The following is a 22,104-nucleotide window of genomic DNA, read 5'->3' as shown; positions in this document are numbered from 1 at the left end:
CCAGGTTTTGCTTATTCTACTTTATATCCCAGAATCTAGCACTGTGCACATAAGACGTACTCCATGTTTGATGAATGGATGATTAAACAGGCAAAGGAATTCTTTTAATGCTCACTGAACAACTATTATTTGCCAGCTACTATGCCAAGTGAAATGGAGAATACAAAGACAGTCGGTTTCAGTTCTGCCACATGAAAATATACGCACATCCCGAATCACACTAATTATTAACTAGTATTGTTAGTAATAATAAATGTCACTGTAAGTTGATAACTATCGAAGCTGAGTGATGGCTACACGGGGGTTCGTGATGTTCTTCTCTTTACCTTTGTTTAAGTTTTTTTAAAAAAAATATTTATTTATTTATTGTTTTATTTTTGGCTGTGTTGGGTCTTCACTGCTGTGCGCGGGCTTTCTCTAGTTGCAGCAAGCGGGGGCTACTCTTCGTCGTGGTGTGCAGGCTTCTCGTTGTGGTGGCTTCTCTTGTTGCGGAGCACGGGCTCTAGGTGCATGGGCCTCAGTAGTTGTGGCACGCGGGCTCAGCTGCTCCTCAGCATGTGGGATCTTCCCAGACCAGGGATCAAACCTGTGCCCCCTGCATTGGCAGGCGGATCCTTCACCACTGTGCCACCAGGGAAATCCCTTGTATAAGATTTAAATTTTCGATAATAAAAACTTCAAAATAGCAAGACTGCACAATGTTCCTGAGAACTCAGAGATGGCCAGTGTGTCTATGTGGCTAGGTTTCTCTGTACACTAGTAACACTGTGCCATCACCCACAGGAGAAGATGACGGACTGGGCCCGCTACCTTAGAGGACACGTGCTCAGTGTTCTTTTGCCAATAATGTGGTCATGTTTGGACTCAGCCTTCCAAATTCATGCCTGGAACCCCGTGCAACAGAGGACTCACATTTCTAAGAAGGCAGACAGTGTCAGGGATTCAATCTGCAGAACTGATGCAAAAATTGATCAAAGCAAGACTGAAATAGTAATTCTTACTTATGCAAATTTTTGAGAAACAGACAAAACAAAATCTGAAAGGAAACCACTTTCCAATGTCCCAAGTGATTCCATGCCAATAGGCATGCACTGCATCACGTAAAGTGAAGAGCTAGTGTCAAGGCACACGTCCTCTTATATTACTTACTTCTAAGTTTTTGTACTTTTCATGTATAAATGAATGTCTTCTTTTGTGACATTAAAAACATCGCGGTTAAGGAGTAGGAAACAAATGACTTAACTAAGAATAAAAACAAATTGTAAGGATACGCGTAGAAAATATTCTTTCTCTCTAGGAATCAAAGAAATGCAAATTAAATCCAGCGGTAAAATACTGTTTCGTATCCATTTATGGTAGCAATGTTTTACTTAAATATCACCAATGATATTATCACCAATGAAATGTCACTTCTATAGTACAAGGAAATCTGTGGTGAAACTGGTGCACACATTTTGTTATTAGCAATTAGTATCACTCTTTTACAAAGCAATTTGACAAAAGCCACAGAGATACTCAAATCTTTTGACTCAAATATTTTACTTCAAGGAATCTAAACAAAGAAAGTAATTCATCCAAAAGCAAAAAGACAAATGGGGACTTCCCTGGTGGCACAGTGGTTAAAAATCCGCCTGCCAATGCAGGGGACACGGGTTCGAGCCCTGCTCCGGGAGGATCCCACGTGCCGCGGAGCAACTAAGCCCGTGCCCCACAACTACTGAGCCTGCGCTCTAGAGCCCACGAGCCACAACTACTGAAGCCTGCGCACCTAGAGCCCACGCTCCACAACAAGAGAAGCTACCGCAATGAGAAGTCCGCGCACCGCAATGAAGAGTAGCCCCTGCTTGCCACAACTAGAGAAAGCCCGCACGCAGCAATGAAGACCCAATACAGCCAAAAGTAAATAAATAAATAAATGTGTTTTAAAAAGAAAGGATCATATAGTAATTTTTAAAAAAGACATATGAACAAGATGTTCAATACAGTTATTAACAATAGCAAAAATAAATAATGTAATCATCAAGCAAAAATTTTAATTAAAGATGTAGCAGTGAAATATAAGATTAACATAAGGATTTTTAAGGTTAATACAGAAATGTGGGAAAATCTGTATATGCTAAGTGAAAACAAATCTCAAAATAATATACATTGTATTTGCTACCATGTAAAACTGTTTTAAAGAGTAAGGTAATGTGCAAAAATGACTAGCATTACTTTAGCATAGGGGTATTAAGAACGAGTTTTACTTCTAAAACTTCCATTTAATGCCATCATTAGATTGTTTCATTAAAATTCTTTTTAGTATGAGTTTTGACAAAATTTATGTAGCACAAAACGGGTGAAATGGTATTTGCAAAATTACCTTCGGAATATGTAAAGATACTCTGTTTAAATGGAAAAAAAGAAACCTATAACCTAACATCTTCTACTACACAGCACCTTGGGAAACCAAGATTTTCTTTTTCAAATTAGGTAAGAAAAAATATTCCCTATTTTCAACAACTAAGACTATCCATAAAGAGAAACTATACAGTTAAAAAAAAAAAAAAAGCACAAGTGCTTTGAATATACAGAAAGTGCTGGCACCACCTTAATTCTAAATAACAACGTCTAAAAACGCCTTCTGATTATAAGTACCCCTAAGGATCACCTTCTGTAAAGTTACACAAACACACGCTCTCTGTCTAAGCTTACAGGCCTGCCCCCCAAACAACTGTAACTTAGGACGACTATGAAGAAGGCAATACTCCCAAGTCCCTGAAACATCAACTACATCACTCCATAGAACCTCTGGACACGAGGCTTCCGTGAGGAACGGAGAGAGAAGGCCTCAACGGCAGACAGGGTAATGCCAGTGGCTGGGCGAGGAAGAGTGGTATGCTAATGCGCAGTCTGTGAGATAGTCGTTAAGCAGCTTTCATCACTAGCTAGAATTTATTTCAATTGCAAGGATGAGGTGGTTTTTCAACTATCTGAAGGAGGAGAAAAACACATGGCAGCAGCTGGATTCAGCAATAAATGCTACATTTACCTTGTTAATTTCAAACTGGCTCACTGGGACACTGCCATTTAGCACATTTTCTCCAATTTCTATTAACCTCTTCTGAATGTTTTCCACTATAGTGTCCCGGCTTTGATCCGAAAGAATCTGGCCAATGACAAAGCTGCAAAAAAAGAGAGGGGTTGATTTTTTAGTATCATACTTTATTAATAAAGGAGAGAAAGGAAGATAAATGCCATTAGACTAACATGTGGGCAAGAGCCATACTAAAAGCTAACATGACAGTTAATGTGCAAAAGCCCGTTACTATGTGTTTTCTAACATTAACTCTGTCAAAGGTTTACCAACCTTGGAACATCAGGTTTGCCCTTAAACACACAGACCAGCACCCCCCCCCCTTTTTTTCTAACGTGGCAGCTAAGGCTTTCCGTTGCGCGTGTACAGAGAGCGGTATGAGTTCCATCGTATTTTTATGCAATTACAAAAATTCACAAGCAATTGTGTTCTACTCTTAGGAGAAATTTGAGAAGACAAATATTTCACTTTCCTCATAAGGCACCAAGATATTATCTCTGCCCGAGATGACTACAAGCTAGGAAAGTAGGAATATAAAGTTCTTTATGCAAATTTTTTAAAACTCAAAGATTCCAAACTTTTCTTTCTTCAGCTTTATAATATTTTTCAGTGTTCTCTAACCGTATTGCTATGCCTCAAAAACTTCATGTTATTCTACCAGATCCAAAAAAAAGAGAAAAAACGAAAAAGAAAAGGAGTAAGGAAGCCAATATTTTATCCATTTCTGAGAAAATGCAGAGCGAGGGTTTGACAGCTGCATTATAATTTGTCAGAAAAAGAACCCTGACAAAAACATTTGTATAGCTTTAATTACTAATACGTTTCTAACTCAGAGAAATTTACTTCTATTATGATGCATCTTTTCTTAGAAAACACAAAGCTGAAGAGAACACTCTAATTGACAGTCTATACAAAGTAGTTTCATCTTTGAGTACATTTGGGGGCAATGAAGCATTTCAAACTATATTTCATAAAAGGCTAACAGTGACCCATACTCAGATGATCAAGTTTTGCAGAAGCAACAAATGCTCAATCTCCCAACTTGAAAGCAAGAGGAAGACTGGAAAACAAGTAAAAAATGCTGACATTCAGCAATACTAAAATTAACTTAACGTTTCACTTTAAAGAAAAAAGTCCTTCTATTTTCACAACTGTTCAGGTTCACAAAACAGGAATTATCTGGAAAGATGGTACATAAAGTACCTGAGGATTCGTCTTTTTAAAATGGGTGCTTTATAAATTAATGTGACCCTAAAAACAAACAAATAGGTCTTATTATCACAACCTTCAGTCCCAGATGTAAAACTAAGGGGTCAGTCATGACATTTATTATTTCTGAGGTACATACAGTATTTGAGAACTAGCTCTTAAATTCACCTGAGATTAGTAAGAATCTTTACACACAAATGATATGGGCGGGAACAAAGTCTCACTCCATGGCCCACTTTTAATCCCAGAACATTTTAAGCCACAACACGGGGACACCTTAACAATTATGGCCCTAAGGAGGCGCTAGGAACATTCAGGAGCACAACACACTGCACATTCTGAAAGAAACAGTAAAGCAAAACAAAACAAAAACAAGCCAACATCGATGAACCCAACTCTGTAAGCATCTAAAATGTGAAGGCTTACCCTCACCATGAGTTAAAACTCGTAAGATGCATCTTACAGCAAGCATTTCTTACTGAGCGAGTTTGGCTTTTTCTAAGTTTTAACCCATCTGTAAAATTCTACTCCATATCAGTAAGAACTGTTAATATGCAATGATAACAATAACAAAAAAGAAGTCATGTCCTTGTGCTTGGCAGAATCAAAGTGTTCTCCACACCGTTAATGCTTCAATTTTTTAAAAAACAAACAACAAAAGCAAAAATGAAAACTGAACTCACTTTCCAGTGTCTTTAGCAAGATCACACCAATCTCTTCTAACTATATCTAATCCTTTCACCTCCTGTTTGGTGACGTAATTCCCATCCGATGTTGGCTCAACAACCAGAGCAGCGTACTTCTTTTTCTTCAGCAGTAGCAGGGACTTGAAAATACCATCAATGTCTATTTCAAGTAGTTTGTACAACTTATTCACTTCACTTTTCACCTGTGAAAATTTCAACCATTAATGCTAGCTTCTCAAACATCTAATAGGGAGAAGATGAACATGCCGCAAATTCCCAAGAGTTCATCTAAACAAAACTAGAAGTCACATAAGACTAGAAGGCATTTATTCAGGTTATATAGAACACGATATTATGTTTGGTATGATGCAAGAACTTTGAAAAAGCACAGGGACAAAAACTGATAAAAAGATAAACAAAGAGATAATAATATAACTATATCATCCCACTCAACCAAAGGACAAAATTGGCAGTGTCAGCCCCAGGAAATTTATGAAAATTATGAAATACTCTGTTTCGAATCTAAAAACTAAATGCATAAGTACTTACCTTCAAACTACCGAATTAGAGATTAGATAGTCCAACAACTAGATACATGGCCAGTAAAACTTTGACTATTAAAATAATGTCTAAGATCTCCCTGTACCTCCCATAGCACCTTGACTTTAAGCAAATAACTACCTGCTGAACAAATAAATGAAACAGCCACCTGCTCTTTATTGATAGGGTCATGGCACAGACCATCACCTCTAGGGAAAATGCACAACTTTTCAAGGTCCAATGAGTACAATATGCCAAGCTTGCTCTTAAGTAAAGACTACAGTTCAAATTTCACGCATTTTAGGGGGGAAGGGCAGGAAGCTGTTAGCTTGTAAGATGGTACCTTAGTTTTAGTTTATTGGGACAATATCTTAACATAGCAAGTGCTCAAAAAGCACTTGCTAATTGTGAACTGCAATTAGGAGGCTACAAATGATTACTTTTAAATGTCCCTTTGACTTTCCGAATATATTTTAAGTACTCCTGTAAAAATTATAGATATATGTATATATGTTGGTAGGTACTTATCCATATCTATCACTGTATAAAATGCATCTCAATACTACTAGAGACATAATTCTCCTTATGAATGACAATGTGACAGGTACTAATGTGGTCACATCTTACACTTACCAAACTTAGACTGTTTTCAAAGGTATAACATATCCATCACTTAAGGAAAAACCAATTTCCTTTGAATTTTGCCCTCAAAACAAACAGCTGGAGGTTAAGAAATATAACAGAGGATGAAGAATCGAAGGCACTAAGTTTATTATTATTTTCAGAAGGACACAGATGTACAGAAACTGGAATTTATGAAGTTCCATGTTAGAAACAGAATCCACAAAAGCAGGTTAAAACAGATAATTTTATAAAATTATCTCACCTTGTTTCCCAATTTAAACACTTCTTCCAGATTGGTGCTATTGGTGTTGATCATAATTGAATCTGTATCTCCATAAATAACTTCAAGATTCATCTAATGAAAAGCAAGTATTATAAAAGTTAACAACAAAAACACTGTGACCATCACGTACCCAGTGAAACTCAAGATTTTCCATACTATAGAAACTACAGGTTCCGGATGATTTTTCAAGAGTTTACGTTTCTTCTTACCCATATTGTCACTGCACAATCAAAGACTAAGCCCCAATGAACCAGAAAGGCAAGCACTGCCACATTAAGAAAATCTCCCTAATTTTCTTACAACAGAGAGTGGAGTGGCAGGGGAAGTATCTAGTTTCAAAAAGATAAGAGACTAGGAAACGGGGGTCTATATTTACCCACTGTCCCACATGCTTAGTGGTCCTGGCAATTTATGAAGCAGAAACAAAATGGGTTTTTTCAATTCAGGGGCACAAATCCATATTAAATTCTTAACAGTTTCAAACAGTATTTAGTAGAATATGAAGTGTCAAAAAAATCAATCATAACAAACAACACTAGAGCACATACAGTATAAAGGCCTGGAAGTAAGCTCTAATTAGCACTGTTACTAATTTGCTAGAAACACTCACATATAGGCTTCAAGCAGTGGCTAGATCATATCAGTGTTAGTAAAAGAAAAAGGCTATAATCCATTAGGAGGGATTATAAACATAAACTAGGCATCCTAAGAAGCCATTTCCAGTCTGGGTTACAATTTTCCTTGAATACAAAAACGTCACCAGGTATGATATCTAAGAATCACTGTATGATGAAAATGCTCAGCATTACCTTCTGTACCATCTCTTTCGTATGCATCAAAATCTAAATGAAATAAAAAAGTCAAGATTAATGCATTATATAATTACAAAAACCTAAACATATGCTGACAGAGATAGGTAACCCAATGATTTGGCATTCCCATATATTTTTAAAGCTCTTGATGGTTTTCTAACTACAACCCTCAAAACAACATCATCAACGTAGTCTAAAAATCAGTTTGCCTCCACACTGACTCTCAGGCAGAGATATGTGAGCAGATTTGCTGTAAAGATCTATGTAAGATCTATGTAAGCAGATCTACGTAAAGATCTATCTTTAATAAATATGAATAAAATATGCTGTTATAATATGGCATAAAGGCAAACTATTTTTGCTATCAATATTTAAATAGAACTACATGGCTAAACAAAAGCTTGACCAAGCATTTCAAATCTAGCAATTCTTACGGTATTCAGGATCTTAATTTAAAAAGTTTAAAAAAAATATGTAGATCTTTACTATATATCCCTGGAGCTAGTACAGTGCCCAGTGCAAAGTGGGGCTCAATAAACATTCAGTAAATAAAGACAAACATATATAGTAGATAGTATCTGTAGATAGGTCTGTCCCCAGGCCTATGCAGCTGTAAGACTAGAGGCATACAGGTTATAATGTAGTTGGTAAATAAAAACAGACATAAATTATCTTGGACTAGATCAGAAGTAAAACATATTTTACAAATGAAGGCCTCTTCAAAGGAGTAATACAACATCCTCAGCACTCAGTACATGTGTGTATGTGTAAAATATATGGGCAAGATGCTCTGCTATGAGCATCTCATGCATTTCTTCATTTCATTCTCTAAGGGCCCCAAGACAGCCACTATTAATACCCTTATTTGTTAGATGCAAAAAACAAAGAGAAGAGAATTCATTTCTCCTAGTAAGTGACAGAGCAAAGATACGAATCCAGGCGCTCTGACTCCAGAGCGTGGGGCCTGAGTCACTGCACGCTATTGCTTCTAGACAAGCATCCATCTTTCAAAGCATCAATCTAAGCCAGAAGTCACTATTCCAATGACCCAGATAGAAGATTTACTTCATTTATATTTCTTTTTCCTACCTCCAAGAGTCTTTCTTGTCAACTAAGCTCAAACCTCATGGTGTTGTTTCTGTCCTTCTTGTCCTTTATATTACAGATCCCTGTAAATCCTGGCCTTAGAGTATCTTTTATATCCACCCCTTACGTTCCATTTCCATTGCCTGCCTCCTCTGTAGTACTGTCTCCCAATGTTGTGCACGAGTTCAGTGTCCTATGTTCTTGGGAAAGGAAGACCTTCTCCTGCCCTGGGGGTGGTGACTACTGATCAGGCTAACCAATGGTTTCAATAGTGGCTGTACAGTGGAATCACCCGGGGATCTTCTAAAAAAATGCCAAGAGCTGGCCCCAGCAATTTTTTTTAAACAGCTCTCAAGATTATTCTTATGTTGCAGGCAGGGTTAAGGACCACTGGACTAAGATAATCATGGTAATCCCATTCTAGAAACAGGTTTTTTTTTTAAAGATTTTTTTTTTTGACGTGGACCATTTTTTTTTAAGTCTTTATTGAATTCGTTACAATATTGCTTCTGCTTTATGTTTTGGCCTTTTGGCCGCAAGGCATGTGGGATCTTAGCTCCCCAACCAGGGATTGAACCTGCACCCCTGCACTGGAAGGCGGAGTCCCAACCACTGGACTGCCAGGGAAGTCCCTGGAAACAGTTTTTAGCTGACAGTTTGTCCCCTACCCAACTAGACCACAAGCTCCTGGAGGTCAGAGCACATGTTTGCGCTTCACATCTAACAGGCACTTGAAAAGCTGTTGGCTAGTTGACTGATAGGTCTCGTAGTAATCCCAATCACTCTTCTACTAGACACTAAAATCCAGTTAACTCATAAAAAACATTCACTCTCCTCCACTTCATCTTCATTTCTTAACATACAAATTACAGGGAAATGCACTGTGGGAGAATACCTGACAATTCCTTTGGGAAAAGGGCAATAATGAGATCAGCCCAAGTCAAGTTAATCATAGTGAGGACAAAACTACTTATCACGAGTTCTCTTCACCTTCTGCCCCTTCCACCTTGCTAGGCATGGCTTTCCTCATCACAACGGACAACCCCACAAGGTAAGCATTCCCTGCTAAGTACACCACCTCAGGAGCAATCTGTCAACCTTTGACTCCAATTTCACATATGCACTAACGGATTTATTCTGCTCTCCTTTTGCACTGTGAACCAAACCTACTATGTCATCCCTGAGTGCACCTCCAACATGAAGTGGCAACGTTCACCTTTCAGATCCATCACCCACCCTCATGCTGTCCTTCCACCAACTCACAACCATTTCCACACACAATCTGAGGGCTGCTACTAAAATGAGTTCCCCTTTGGTGGCAGAAACCTCTCAGTGGATGCTTTGCAAAAATGATAGAAAACTAAGCAAACTATAAAGACTATACATACCGCAACTGCTTTTTTTCACGTAACACTTTATTTTAGAGATTATTCCATGCCCACACATAAAGAGCTGCCTTATTCTTTTTTAACAACTACATAGTATTCCACTGTATGACCCAAGCATGATTTAACTAGTGCTCTATCAATGAACGTAGGTGGTTCCTAATCCTTACCTTCATAAACACACTTTAATAAATAATCCTTATATACACGTAATTTGCCAATCTGCCAGTAACGAGATAAACTCCTACAAGAGGGCTTATTGCATCAAAGGTTGTGTGTTTTTACATTTTTGATAAATATAGCCAAACAGGTCTCCAAAGAGGTTGTACCAATTTCTGACAATACTTTTAACCACCATATTTCCTGTGGGTTACCAAACTCTTATTATCTAGCAGAGGCCCTGGTACATGGGAGCTATTAATGAATATTTGTAGAATGCTGAATGAATAATCCTGAGGAGTAGGCGGTATTATAAACCCCATTTTACAGATGAGGAAAACTAGGCTCTACGATTTTGCCCAAAGTAACAGAGCTAATCAACAGCTTGATCTGGAAGCTGGACCTTATGTCTCATTTTCTTTTCATTATGTCTCACTGCCTTGTTAAAAGGCCCATACCACATGAATGTTCTGGAAGCCAACAATCAAAAACTTATACATTACAGATATTTTCCCCATTAAGGAAATGCATTTAAAATAAAAAGCCACAGGTATCCTGAAAGGTCTACTGGACACAAGGTACAGTGATTACAAGATAACCGTTCATAAGTTCACTTCAAAGTGACAAGCCTAATATTAAAGCTACCCATTCTGACAGAAAATCATTTTCTAAGTGCCATCAGCTAGAACACAGGGCTATAAAGGCTTGCTAAATTCATTAATAAGGCAGTCTGCAGTTATCTGATTTCACAGCAACACCTGCATATTTATCTACTCATTACCAATTGGATGATGGAATTTTTTCAAGCACATTTCAAAAATCTGCCAACTTCAAGTGTAAAAAAATAAACTTTGTGGTTAATTTTTCCCTTAACAAAGTACAGCTGTTGAGAATAATTGTTCAAGATCTTACCCTGTAATGTCAACTGCAGCAGAACAAAGAGTATTTAATTAGCAAATCTATCCAGTAATTCAACACCTATTATATAAAATGCCTTCGTGATTTTATTCAGGATAATTTGCTAAGAGGGTTATTACTGACATTCAGATGGAATTTAAAATTCCTACGCAAGTCGAGTCATAATAGCAGTAATGATCTCCCCAATCAGGAGATTCGGTGTCACACAAGGCTCTTGCAATGCAGCAGCCGATTTCCTGACTTCTTAATTCCTGGGCTCAGCTCAGCGAGAGCCCTTCATGCCGGTATTTCAGTCAGCAATACATCTTTAATGGGACTCTATTAAAATAACTAGAACAAAAATGACTTTTTTTTTGGTTAAAAAGAATGACAGCACTGCCATCATATCAATCATTGCAGGCTTTGCAGAGCGGTGCCGTTGGGGGAAAAGAGGAGGGGGAAACAGGAAAGGAGTGGGGCTGGGGGTGGGGAGAGCAATCATTAAAATAACACGAAAGGTGTTTTAGCCCCAGTCTGAGCCTCTGAAGACTGGGGAAGGATGGTGGGGACTAAAAAGGAAATGTGAAGTGTATTTCAAAAAATTGCTTCCTAAAGAAAATAATGTGTTCAGGAACACACCCACGATGCGGTTTACTAAGCACAAAGCATGTTTGTCGCGCCAGGATAAACAACAGCAGCCACCTAAGACCAGCTACGACTGAGGTGTGTGGTTACAGGTTCTCCTAACAAGGCCAGGGTCTTTATTTTTTGTTAGAACAGAATACTAGTGTCTTGCCACGCATTCATTCAAAGGTTATAAAATGATTTTAGATGGTATTACAGACTAAAACAGTGCCTTTTTTTGGGGCTCTGTTGGGTCTTCGTTGCTGTGCGCGGGCTTTCTCTAGTTGCGGCGAGCGGGGGCTACTCTTTGTTGCGGTGCTCAGCCTTCTCATTGTGGTGGCTTCTCTTGTTGCAGAACACGGGCTCTAGGCGCGCAGGCTTCAGTAGCTGTGGCACGCGGGCTCAGTAGTTGTGGCTCGCGGCCTCTAGAGCGCAGGCTCAGTAGTTGTGGCGCAAGGGCTTAGTTGCTCCGCGGCATGTGGGATCTTCCCAGACCAGGGCTCGAACCCGTGTCCCCTGCATTGGCAGGTGAACTCTTAACCACTGCGCCACCAGGGAAGTCCCAAGCAGTACTTATTAATACTAAATGAGAGAGAAAACACCAACTTCCCACAGTTAAAAAAAAAAATTTCAAGCTCTTACTCCAAAAGCATACACCTATTATAGTAATATCTACTAACAAGAAACCCACTTTGACATCTGATGCAGAAACTAAACAAAATGGGAATCTTCTAAGATAAGAAAATGCTGGGTAAGGTCAAATTCGAAACAAATAACGCACGAACAGGATGACAAGTGAAATCTCAAATGGCTTTAGGATTCTTCTGTTACTGATGACATAAAATTAGAAATAAACTGGAAACTTTTTTGTAATACATTAGCATAATAGGGATAGCAAAATGAATGGTTTTGAAGGATGGGGAAGAGAAAAGTAGAAGAAATATAAATATTATGATATTTGGTAATCCAACCATTATCTAAGCTTTCCCTATTCCCAGTTTCAACAGTTTCCAAGCAGGACTCGGTGTTACTCAGTTCTCCTGCTTGGCAAACATCTTTTATTTCATCTTCATTATATTAGATTGCCTTTTTCCTATTTTCCTATTCTCTGGTGTTCTTAGATGTGTGTCTTCTCTCTAAGATGTTCAGGGAGCAAGGGCTATGGATTTAATAAGCACCCTACTTTCTGTCTCCACCATTCCCATGACACTGGGCTCTCTACTGCCTTTAAACCTTAGCTTTAACTTCTTTAAAACTGCGATAATACTACCACCTAGTTCCCAGAGCTAGGTGGTAATAAGAAGAACTGTATGCTGAAAACATGCTTTACAAAGATAAAACGTTATACAAATATGAGTTAAAAAAATTAAAAAGTCAGGGGTCTGAAATCTGAGTACTGGTTTAAAACTGCCGATTACTAGCTAAGTGATTTGCAAACAAGTTGGTTTCCCTCTCTAGGTCTTAGCATCCTCATTTACAAAATTAAGAGGTTGGGATTCCTCCCAGATCTAAAAATCTAGACTCCAAGTTTGACAAGTAGCAATATCTCTTCCTTATATCTGGCTGCTTTGACTTTGTACCACATTCATTTCTTTAGGATTATGAAAAGGAGGCACTAATATATCCAACAAAGGTAACTATCATTAAAAGACTATATTGCCATATTCTAGGTTGCTTTTGAAGGCCACGTGGTCGTAAAATAACTAGTAAGGTCTCACGAGTTGCCTGCATATAACTTTATGCACTTCATTTAAGTGCGTGGGCACATTTACAGTATATAAAACATCTGACACCTTGTCTTGAGATCCCCCTGCACACACACACACACACACACACACACACACACACCCCAGTGTTTCTCGTCCTCAGCACTACTGACATTTAGGCTGGATAATTCTTTGTCATGGGAGGTTGGCCCTGGCCTCTACCCACTAGATGCCAGTAGCATGCATGCATACACATATGTGTGCACAGACACACACATACACTCTTCAGTTGTGACCAAAATTTTCTCCAGATATTGCCAAATGATTCCTGAGGAGCATAATTGCCCCTGGCTGAGAATCAGTGATATTATACTGATAACTCAACATTTTCTCTCTCCAGGCCCATATTCAATTGTCTGTCCCACAAGAATTCATTCTAAATCCCAACCATCTCCTCCAAACCTTCACCAGCTCCAAACATAATAAATGGCCCCTCCAACTAAAACATGAAGTTCCTTTATTTTACAAGGAACTTCACACCACCAGAAAAGCCTCTCTGGCCTCCCCAATCCAATGATACTAATGAGAATGCTAGTCCAACGTAGCCCCCAAATTATTCTGTGTAAAGCACAGCATATAACTCTATTAGAAAAGGTAAGATTAAGAAACTATAAGCAAATTATAAGCAGAGATCATGTCTTTGCCATTAAACCTAACACAATGCCTAGCACGTAGCAGTAATTCAATGCATATTTGTTTCTTAGGCTCTAGTAAAAGGAGGCAAACCCAAGTGGTCCAGCGTGAGAAGAAGAAAAGAAGCAAAGCCATGGATTGATAAATGCACCTCCACAACGACAGGACCCTAAAGCTGGTTACAGAAAGCGGCTATTAAACCCACACACAGCACACATTTAAATGCTAGCTCTTTCCATGCAAGAAATGAACAGTAAATCAGTTTTAATCCCACCTTCAAATACAATGCATGTTAAATAAACAAATATTCACTCACGAGAAATGAATTTCTACCCCAGTGATAAAGGCCCGTTAATTATAAACTTGACTGGAACAGCGTACCCCTCCCATACAACTCTTGTTTCCAGATAAACTGATTTTGTTTTAAATCCTTAATTTACAACCTAACCTTCTGATAGCTCATGTGTAAGGAATATAAAACACGTTGACTAAACAAAGCTTTCTGAAAGGTTCCCCTCCCCAACAGACACATTTAATGATATTTATGAGTATCTTTCAATTACTGCCCTAAAATCTGACAGGGCCCTAATTTTGATCTAAAAACTTAAAAAACCACAAACTACGGCGCTGAATATGTGAAATGAAAAGTGAACTTCTCCCTTATCTTCTAATTTCTTGCCCCAAAATATTTACTCATCTTGTGGATTTTTAAAAATCCACTTTACATTTTGACTTTTAAAACACTGTTTTCACCTTCAAAGAAACCTTTCTTTCACAACATTCTTATGCTCTATTCCTCCTCCACTCCAACTTCCAGTCTAGAAACTCACGTCTTATATGTTTCACTTGCATATATGTGCATTATTGCCATACGTGGGATTATACCTGACACAGGAGCCTGGAGAGCTGGTAGAGCTGGCTTTAAAGCAAACTTGAGCCAAATCTACTCACAGACACAAGAGTTCAAGTACGAGCCTATATTCTTAAATATTAAATTCTCAGGGGGAGAAAAAAAATCCCTAAGACAACAAGATTGAAACTAGAGCAGGAGCTATTAACCTAAGGTCAAGAAATCTGAAAATTCCCGAAACTGTAAGGAGAAATTTGAATGTGTGCCTATATGCATTTTTCTAGGAAAAGGGTCCATGTATTTCATCAATTTTGAAATTTCTATTCATTTAAGAATAAGTATCACTGAAGATGTTCCAATTAGCCATAAAAATAGAGCTTTCTGATTTCCTGGAATTCACGTAATGTCCATGAAACTAGAAAAACCCCACCCAAAGGTCTTGCCTCTTGCTTTGGAGCTGGGTATTTTCGGCCCCTTCAATGTATTTCCCTCACAGAAAAACACAGACATGTCAAAAGGCACCAAGATTTGGTTCCCTGATTGACTCCTCACATAACTCATCCGGGGGGCTAATGAAGACACGGCCAAACTATCTCCGCGCTGTAGTGAACATCGGCACTCAGGCAAGTTTCGCACAACCTGATGAAAATTGACTCAAAGTGTCTTACTTCAGTAATCACTTAGACGGAATGAATTTTACATTAGTGGGATCAAGCATGCACCAAGCCTCAGTGGAAATGAAAAGGGCTTATAGTAATAGGATTTATAAATCCACCCATTAGGTTAATGGCTAAATGATTTACATGTAACTTTCTCCCCCACCCCGCCCTCCCTCACCCTTTAACTCAGTAAAAACTATGCTTGGCATTTTCCACTGCAGTGCCATACACAAAGGAAATAGCCTTTCTATTTTGGGACATTCTAATTTCTAATAATGGCTTGCGTAGCTACCATTAACTCTTTCAAAGCACGAATAATTGACTAATAAAATTAAGTATTCTATAAGGCCTGAAAGTGCTTAATTGATCATAATTGTCTATTTGAGAAGAAGGCGTCAGGTTGGCTATGCTAAGATAATGAAGTTGGGCAATTCTGAAGCACGGCAATCAAGATAATACTTACGGCTAAAAAGGACATTAGCATTTTCCAGAATCTGCAACATTTTCTTTATAACTGAGGTCATGAGAAAATGTGACTAACAAACTCTGAGCTCCCGGCCCCTACAAATGTCAGATTTCACAGGTTGCCACTTGTCATTACTAAGCACCTGGCCTGAAGCTCAGCCGTGGAAGAGGACCTAGCTGGTGGTCCGGAGGACAACCTCAAGCTGCAGAGTGACCAAGGCCCTGCTGTCATCATTTTGATGGAAGCACTGTTGATTTCCAGAAAGCTCAAGATCGGTGTGTGACAAGATAGTCATGGGGCTGTTCTTCATTATTCTCTGCCTCGAGGGAGGTGAGAGGAGGGAGAGCTTTTTAAGCTCAATACCTGGGGGGGACGGGGGGGGGACGGGACGACTCCCTCGCTCAGTCCCAAGGCTAAACACTAAATTCTGTTCTATAATGACCATACTTTCTACATGCCCTCCCACAGCAACTCTATTTCTTATAAAATGGTGTCCCATGCCCACTCTCTTTTTATTAGAAGTTCAGAAAACAGATTCTAGGAGCTAGCTATGATTAAAATATGGAGGGCTCCCACTACAAAGAAAAATCTTTCAGAAAGATGGTCTCGTTCTGGGGAAATGTGATTGTGTCCACCTGTCCAGAGATACATGCATTGCACACATACTCAGACATGCCTCCAGGATGTCTCTCTACATTTAAGGATCAATCAAATAATGTGTTACCATTTATCAAACACTTTTTCTCCTGTCCCATCATCCTCTATGCTTTCTTTGGGAAGAACTCAGAAAATTTTGAAAGAAAGATAAATACCAAGTTGAGAAAAGTCATTTAGGATGGAGATGCAGAATATGGAGAGGACAAAATATCAACATATAAGCTATAAAAGATTTGGCTAATCACTGCTATGGAAAAAAAAAATCCCCTTTACTTCTGAACTTCATTTGCATTTCTACTCCCTAATCTGGCCAAGGCTCAAGAATCTGATATGAATTCTAGGAAGCCCTGTTATTTTCTTTTTGTTTAGAACCTCAAAAAAGAAGTTATCATTCACTCATCAACAAGTATTTCCTGAGCTGTTCTTACGTGCTAGGTAAAAGGAACACAAAGGTGAGTCAATAAGACATGATCCCTTCCCTCTAGAGCATGTAATATCTAGTGGAGAGAACCAAATAGGCAACTGAAAAAAATATATATGCATACATAATAGGGGCCTCTGGGGTGGGAGTTAGAGAAAATTCATGAAAGCAGATTGTCAATAAGGGGAAGGTGAGCTATAGGGAATAACAGGATAAGGGGGACAGGGGAAGAGTGTGAAGATCCAAAGGACAGAGGGGAAACTCAAGGGTGACTGAAGAAAATTAAGCTTTCAAAAAATTTTTTTAAGTTTTTTGTTTGTTTGTTTTTTGCAACAAGAAGAAAATAAAAAGTATGGCTGAGGCTAGAATGCTTGGGAAAGTTGGGAGAGGGCAGGAAAGAGGCCCAACTGTGAAGGGCCTCATAAGCCACAGTAAGGACTTTTAAGGAGGGACAGAATCAGATTGATAGTTTAAAGAGGTCTCTCTGGTTATAAAACTTGTGGAGAATACATGTGGAGGAGTGGGGGCAGGGGCAACGTCCAGGAAGAAGTAATGAGGCTTGAATAACATAATAGTCATTGCACTGGAGAGAGAGAGTGAGTCACGGGTATTTAGGAAGTGGCATCTACAAAACTGGGCAACTGGCTGGATTTGGGGCACGAGGAAGAGACAGGAGTCAAGGACGATACCCACATTCCTGGCTTAACAACTGGGGACGCAGCTACTCATTGAGATAGGGAATCCGGGAAGGGGAGCAGAGGCAGAGCGTTTTGTGGCTGATGAATATGCTATGCCTGTGGACAACTCAGTGGAGACCACAGGGAGGCAGGTGGAAGCAAGGATGCTCAATAGAGGGGACGTGGCAAGTTTCAGATGCAAGAAATCCAATGCTCAACAGAGATGCAATATACGAATAAATCAAAGCAATGGCAGCGGGCAGACAATAACAGAGCCCATCAAAACAGACGGCACAGTTCATGATGGGGAAGCAGAAGAAAACGGAGACGAGGCAAGCTGGCACCCCAACCACAGTAATGGTGCTCCGTGGGTCTCCTGATCCCTCATTCCTCCTCCAACACCTTCCTTTCCCTTCCATCTATCAAATCTCCGTTCTTTCTGTCACAATTGGCAGGTGTCACACAAACCAGTGGCCACTGGCAAATCTGATGCAGTCTGCCACAGTCAGACAGTGAGGCACCACACGCTGACCTTTAACGAGAACGATCCCAACAGGTGGCTAGCGCCTAACACAAATAATTGTATTAAGCCTCTGAACAAGGTCAAAAAGGGGGAGCACCTTGCCTTTCATGAGCAACCAAAGCAGCTACCAGCCTTGGCTCAAGAAACAGCAAGCAAAACCTCTGCAGAGGCTCCCCTCCTTGAGGCGGCGATGGGCTCAACAGGAAGACGGAACATCAATCAATTCACTTCATGAGGAAAGAGCCTCCCATTGCTCCAACATGACCATCCTTTTCCTGCCTCTCTTCTGCATTTGGGAGTGGGGAGGGCTCCTCCCTTATGTCAAGATTGACGCCATTTGTTAGCAGTTCCGGTTCATAGTCAGCCAAGAAAAGAAAAGGAGTGATGGGGGAAGGGTTCCCCCGTTTCCAAATAATATTCTCCACACCCTTTGAGAGAAACTAAGTCATAAGTGATTAAATCAATTGCCTTTGTCACTGATTTGATAACATCAAATATCTCAGAGTTCTCATGGACCTTTGACCTCAAAGCTAGCCACTGTTTTGACAGAACAGACAGCTGTAGCTCGGCGGCGGGACGAGCCTGCGGAACCTCCTGAAAGAGCGCCTCATCAGGGCCCAGAAATTCCACTGGGTGGGAAGGAGCCAGGAGCCTGCGACCTGCTGTAGGACTCCATGTGTCGAGCTACAGCCTTTCTCCCTGACCTTTGCATACAAAAAAACCCCCCAAAACCTTCCTTTCCCCTGGGGACAACCTCCTCTCCTCCCACCCTCTTAAACCTTGTGACTGCAGATGGCATGGCTAGGACGAGCCACAAACCACTGGCATGTCGGTCCCCAGATAAAAGAATCCAAGCAGTAGATCAGATTCCTGTCAGCTGCAAATGAGCCAGCACTTCAGCTGCTTCTCATTCTTTATTTTTCAATGGCAGGATGGTCTCAAGGGCATGGTGGCCTGTCACACAAGAAGAGAATACAGATTTTAAAAGACAAAACCAAAACCCTTGAGGGTGCGCAGACTCACCCAAGATTGAGAACTGAACAAGCACTTTAGAAAAGGGCATACAGCAGCGTTTTACAAACCAGTTCTGAGCGTGTTTCTCTTAGTGACTTGGTGGGAGAAAGCTGACTACGGGACAACAACAATAAAAAAATCTAACTACAGATCAGTTCTTAGTCTCCTGCTACTAATTTGGAAAATACTTATGTTCAGTACTCTGAATCCAGAGCATTAAAATATTGGGATGTGCTACCAATGACAAAGTTACCTACTCAATCAGCCCCCAAATCCAAAAGAGCATGTAAAATTAAATATAAATCAATAAAATTTAAAGAGGATGGTTAGGGAGAACTTACCTATGCAGAATACAAAATGTGTTTTCTTTTTTTCCCTATACAACCACCATCACCACCAGATCATTCTTGACTAATTCTTAGAAGCTGAAGACCAACTTGGATTTTGATGGATAAACTGCTTTTGACGATATTTCGTTTTAAACAGATAAACACTTTAAAAAAAAAAATGCAAGCCGAAGACACCCTTTTGAGAAACTAAGAAAACAGATGTGGAAGCCATTTGTTTAGATGAAGAGGAATTTTCGCTTTTATAGGAATACAATGATTCATGAAGAGGAAAAAAGTCTGTCATCAAGTTTACTTCAATAGATACTGTTGGGTTGGAGGGAGCTTTCTAAATATGGCATTGCTTTTCTTCACATCTCATCTCTCCTGAAATATCTCAAACTACCACTAACAAACATTACTTTTATTGTCTTTGTTCTGTTAAATTTTCTGCTTAGTTAATATATCGTGCAGGAGAAAAAAACCACAACGCTGGTACTACAGCATTACATACTTGCTTTTCGTGCTTAGATAGCTTAACAAAATACCTTCTGCTTTAGGGATTTATCGAAAACAAGCTAGCTTGAGATAAAGCGTTAGTAATACAAGAACCCTCGACAAGAAGTTCGGAAAGAACAGCTCTCCTTAACCCCAAAGGAGATGAAATTAAAGACTAGTGAAGTCTTTCTAAGAACTTCTGGCAAAGAGGAAAATCTCCTTTCTTGATGTGTCTGTTCGATGGAGATGTCAAGACGAACTAAAACAGGAAGAAAGAAAAGGGCATTGCGTTCAGCCTGGGCAAATGCATAAGAAATTTCTCTCCTTCCACCATCCTGTGCGCCACGCCCATCTGCTTCCATCCTCCCTTCCTTGTCCATCGCCAGCTCCCCTCTCCGTGGGTCTGTCTACAGGCCGCTCTCCATGTTAAGAGGCACAAGGTCTGCAAGGGATGAGGTACTTACCTTCCACGTTCTTCTGCCTCCTCAACAAAAAGACAGGGCAAAAACGGCCAAGGATCCTCAGGTTTTTTTTGTTTGATAAACAAACAAACAAACCCCCTCACAATTCCCTACCCCTTAAGACTCTGCTGTGATCTCAATAAATAACCACAGGGAAAAAAAATCTCTTTTCTGCAATATCCCCATCTGCCAATATTTTGCCACATTACTTTCTATAATTTATATTTCAAAATCAGATGTTTTAACCCATCCCAAATATAACAACATAATTTTTAAAAATTTATTTATTTATTATTTTTGGCTGCATTGGGTCTTCGTTGCTGTGCGCGGGCTTTCTCTAGTTGCGGCGAGCAGGGGCTACTCTTCATTGTGGTGCATGGGCTTCTCAGTGCAGTGGCTTCTCTTGTGGCGGAGCAAGGGCTCTAGGCACGTGGGCTTCAGTAGTTTGTAGCACGTGGGCTCAGTAGTTGTGGCTCGTGGGCTCTAGAGCACAGGCTCAGTAGTTGTGGCTTGCAGGCTCTAGAGGGCAGGCTCAGTAGTTGTGGCGCATGGGCTTAGATGCTCCACGGCATGTGGGATCTTCCCGGACCAGGGCTCGAACCTGTGTCCCCTGCATTGGCAGGCGGGTTCTTAACCACTGAGCCACCAGGGAAGTCCCTAACAATGTAATTTTGAAGATGCATTTTCAACTCCACAAACTTCCTCTATGAGGTATGGCTCAGTCTGTGAACCTCCTTCATGGTCTATAAAATTCTGTATTGGTGTATACGTGAACATTTTTCTGGATAAAGAATCCACAGCTGTCACCCAATTCTCAAATGGGTCACAGCCCCAAAAAGATTAGCCTCCCTTCCAAACTTGGAGCGATTTTATGCTTATGTTGAATCAGTCTTGAAACCATAGTTAACAGTTGCCTGGTATATTTCATACCCATGGCTGTGCTCGATTTACCCAAGAGACTGCCAGAGAGGAGTGACTCACTTTGCTGGCTCCAATGCCACTTGTAAACCCTTTACTAAGCATCCTAAAAATTAGTGTCAACCATCAGTCATAGGTGAAGGGAGAAAAAACAAATGAGCCTTAACAAATCCATGACCACTATGATTATAATTACAGAGATAGTGTATGGTTTTGATTAGGAAATTCCAAAGGTTGGTTAGTTCACTGGCTGTCTGTAAGGAATCTTACCCATCATTAACTTTTTTTTTAAACAGTGATTTTTCTTTTCTTTTTTTTAATTAATTAATTAATTTATTATTTTTGGCTGTGTTGGGTCTTTGTTGCTGCACGTGGGCTTTGTCTAGTTGTGGTGAGCGGGACCTACTCTTCATTGCGGTGCACGGGCTTCTCATTGCGGTGGCTTCTCTTGTTGCAGAACACGGGCTCTAGGCGTGTGGGCTTCAGTAGTTGTGGCACGTGGGCTCAGTAGTTGTGGCTTGCGGGCTCTAGAGCACAGGCTCAGTAGTTGTGGCACACGGGCCTAGGTGCTCCGCAGCATGTGGGATCTTCCCGGACCAGGGCTCAAACCCATATCCCCTGCACTGGCAGGCGGATTCTTAACCACTGCGCCACCAGGGAAGCCGAAAGCTGATTTTTAAAAAATCTGCAAGATTCGCTATTAAGTTGGATGGCAGACATTCTTTTAACGATGCTGATGAGGCTGGATGGTGGACATTTCAGATCTACCTGGCCCTGCCTACTATCGGGCCACAGCAGCATGACTCTTCCTCCAGCAAAGAGAGAGTACTCCTGCTCTCTCGTTACCTCCAGCT

General features: G+C 40.1%; 1 protein-coding gene across 5 annotated transcripts in view; it reads right to left on the bottom strand.

Annotated features, from left to right (window-relative positions):
• Positions 1 to 22,104, bottom strand: part of POLA1 (DNA polymerase alpha 1, catalytic subunit) — a 291,007-nt gene that overhangs the window by 167,671 nt on the left and 101,232 nt on the right. For all 5 annotated transcript variants that reach the window (XM_068533580.1, XM_068533581.1, XM_068533577.1 and 2 more), the window contains exons 27-30: positions 7,228 to 7,260; positions 6,398 to 6,490; positions 4,969 to 5,174; positions 3,032 to 3,164 (exon numbers count right to left, since the gene is read on the bottom strand). In XM_068533580.1, the coding sequence (XP_068389681.1) occupies positions 3,032 to 3,164; positions 4,969 to 5,174; positions 6,398 to 6,490; positions 7,228 to 7,260 (465 nt within the window). The remainder of the gene's footprint in view (positions 1 to 3,031; positions 3,165 to 4,968; positions 5,175 to 6,397; positions 6,491 to 7,227; positions 7,261 to 22,104) is intronic.

The sequence above is a fragment of the Eschrichtius robustus genome, chromosome X, assembly GCF_028021215.1.
Source record: "Eschrichtius robustus isolate mEscRob2 chromosome X, mEscRob2.pri, whole genome shotgun sequence".
Lineage (NCBI taxonomy): Eukaryota > Metazoa > Chordata > Mammalia > Artiodactyla > Eschrichtiidae > Eschrichtius > Eschrichtius robustus.
The sequence above is the reverse complement of the archived record's forward strand: the minus strand, read 5'-3'. Positions and strand labels throughout refer to the sequence as shown.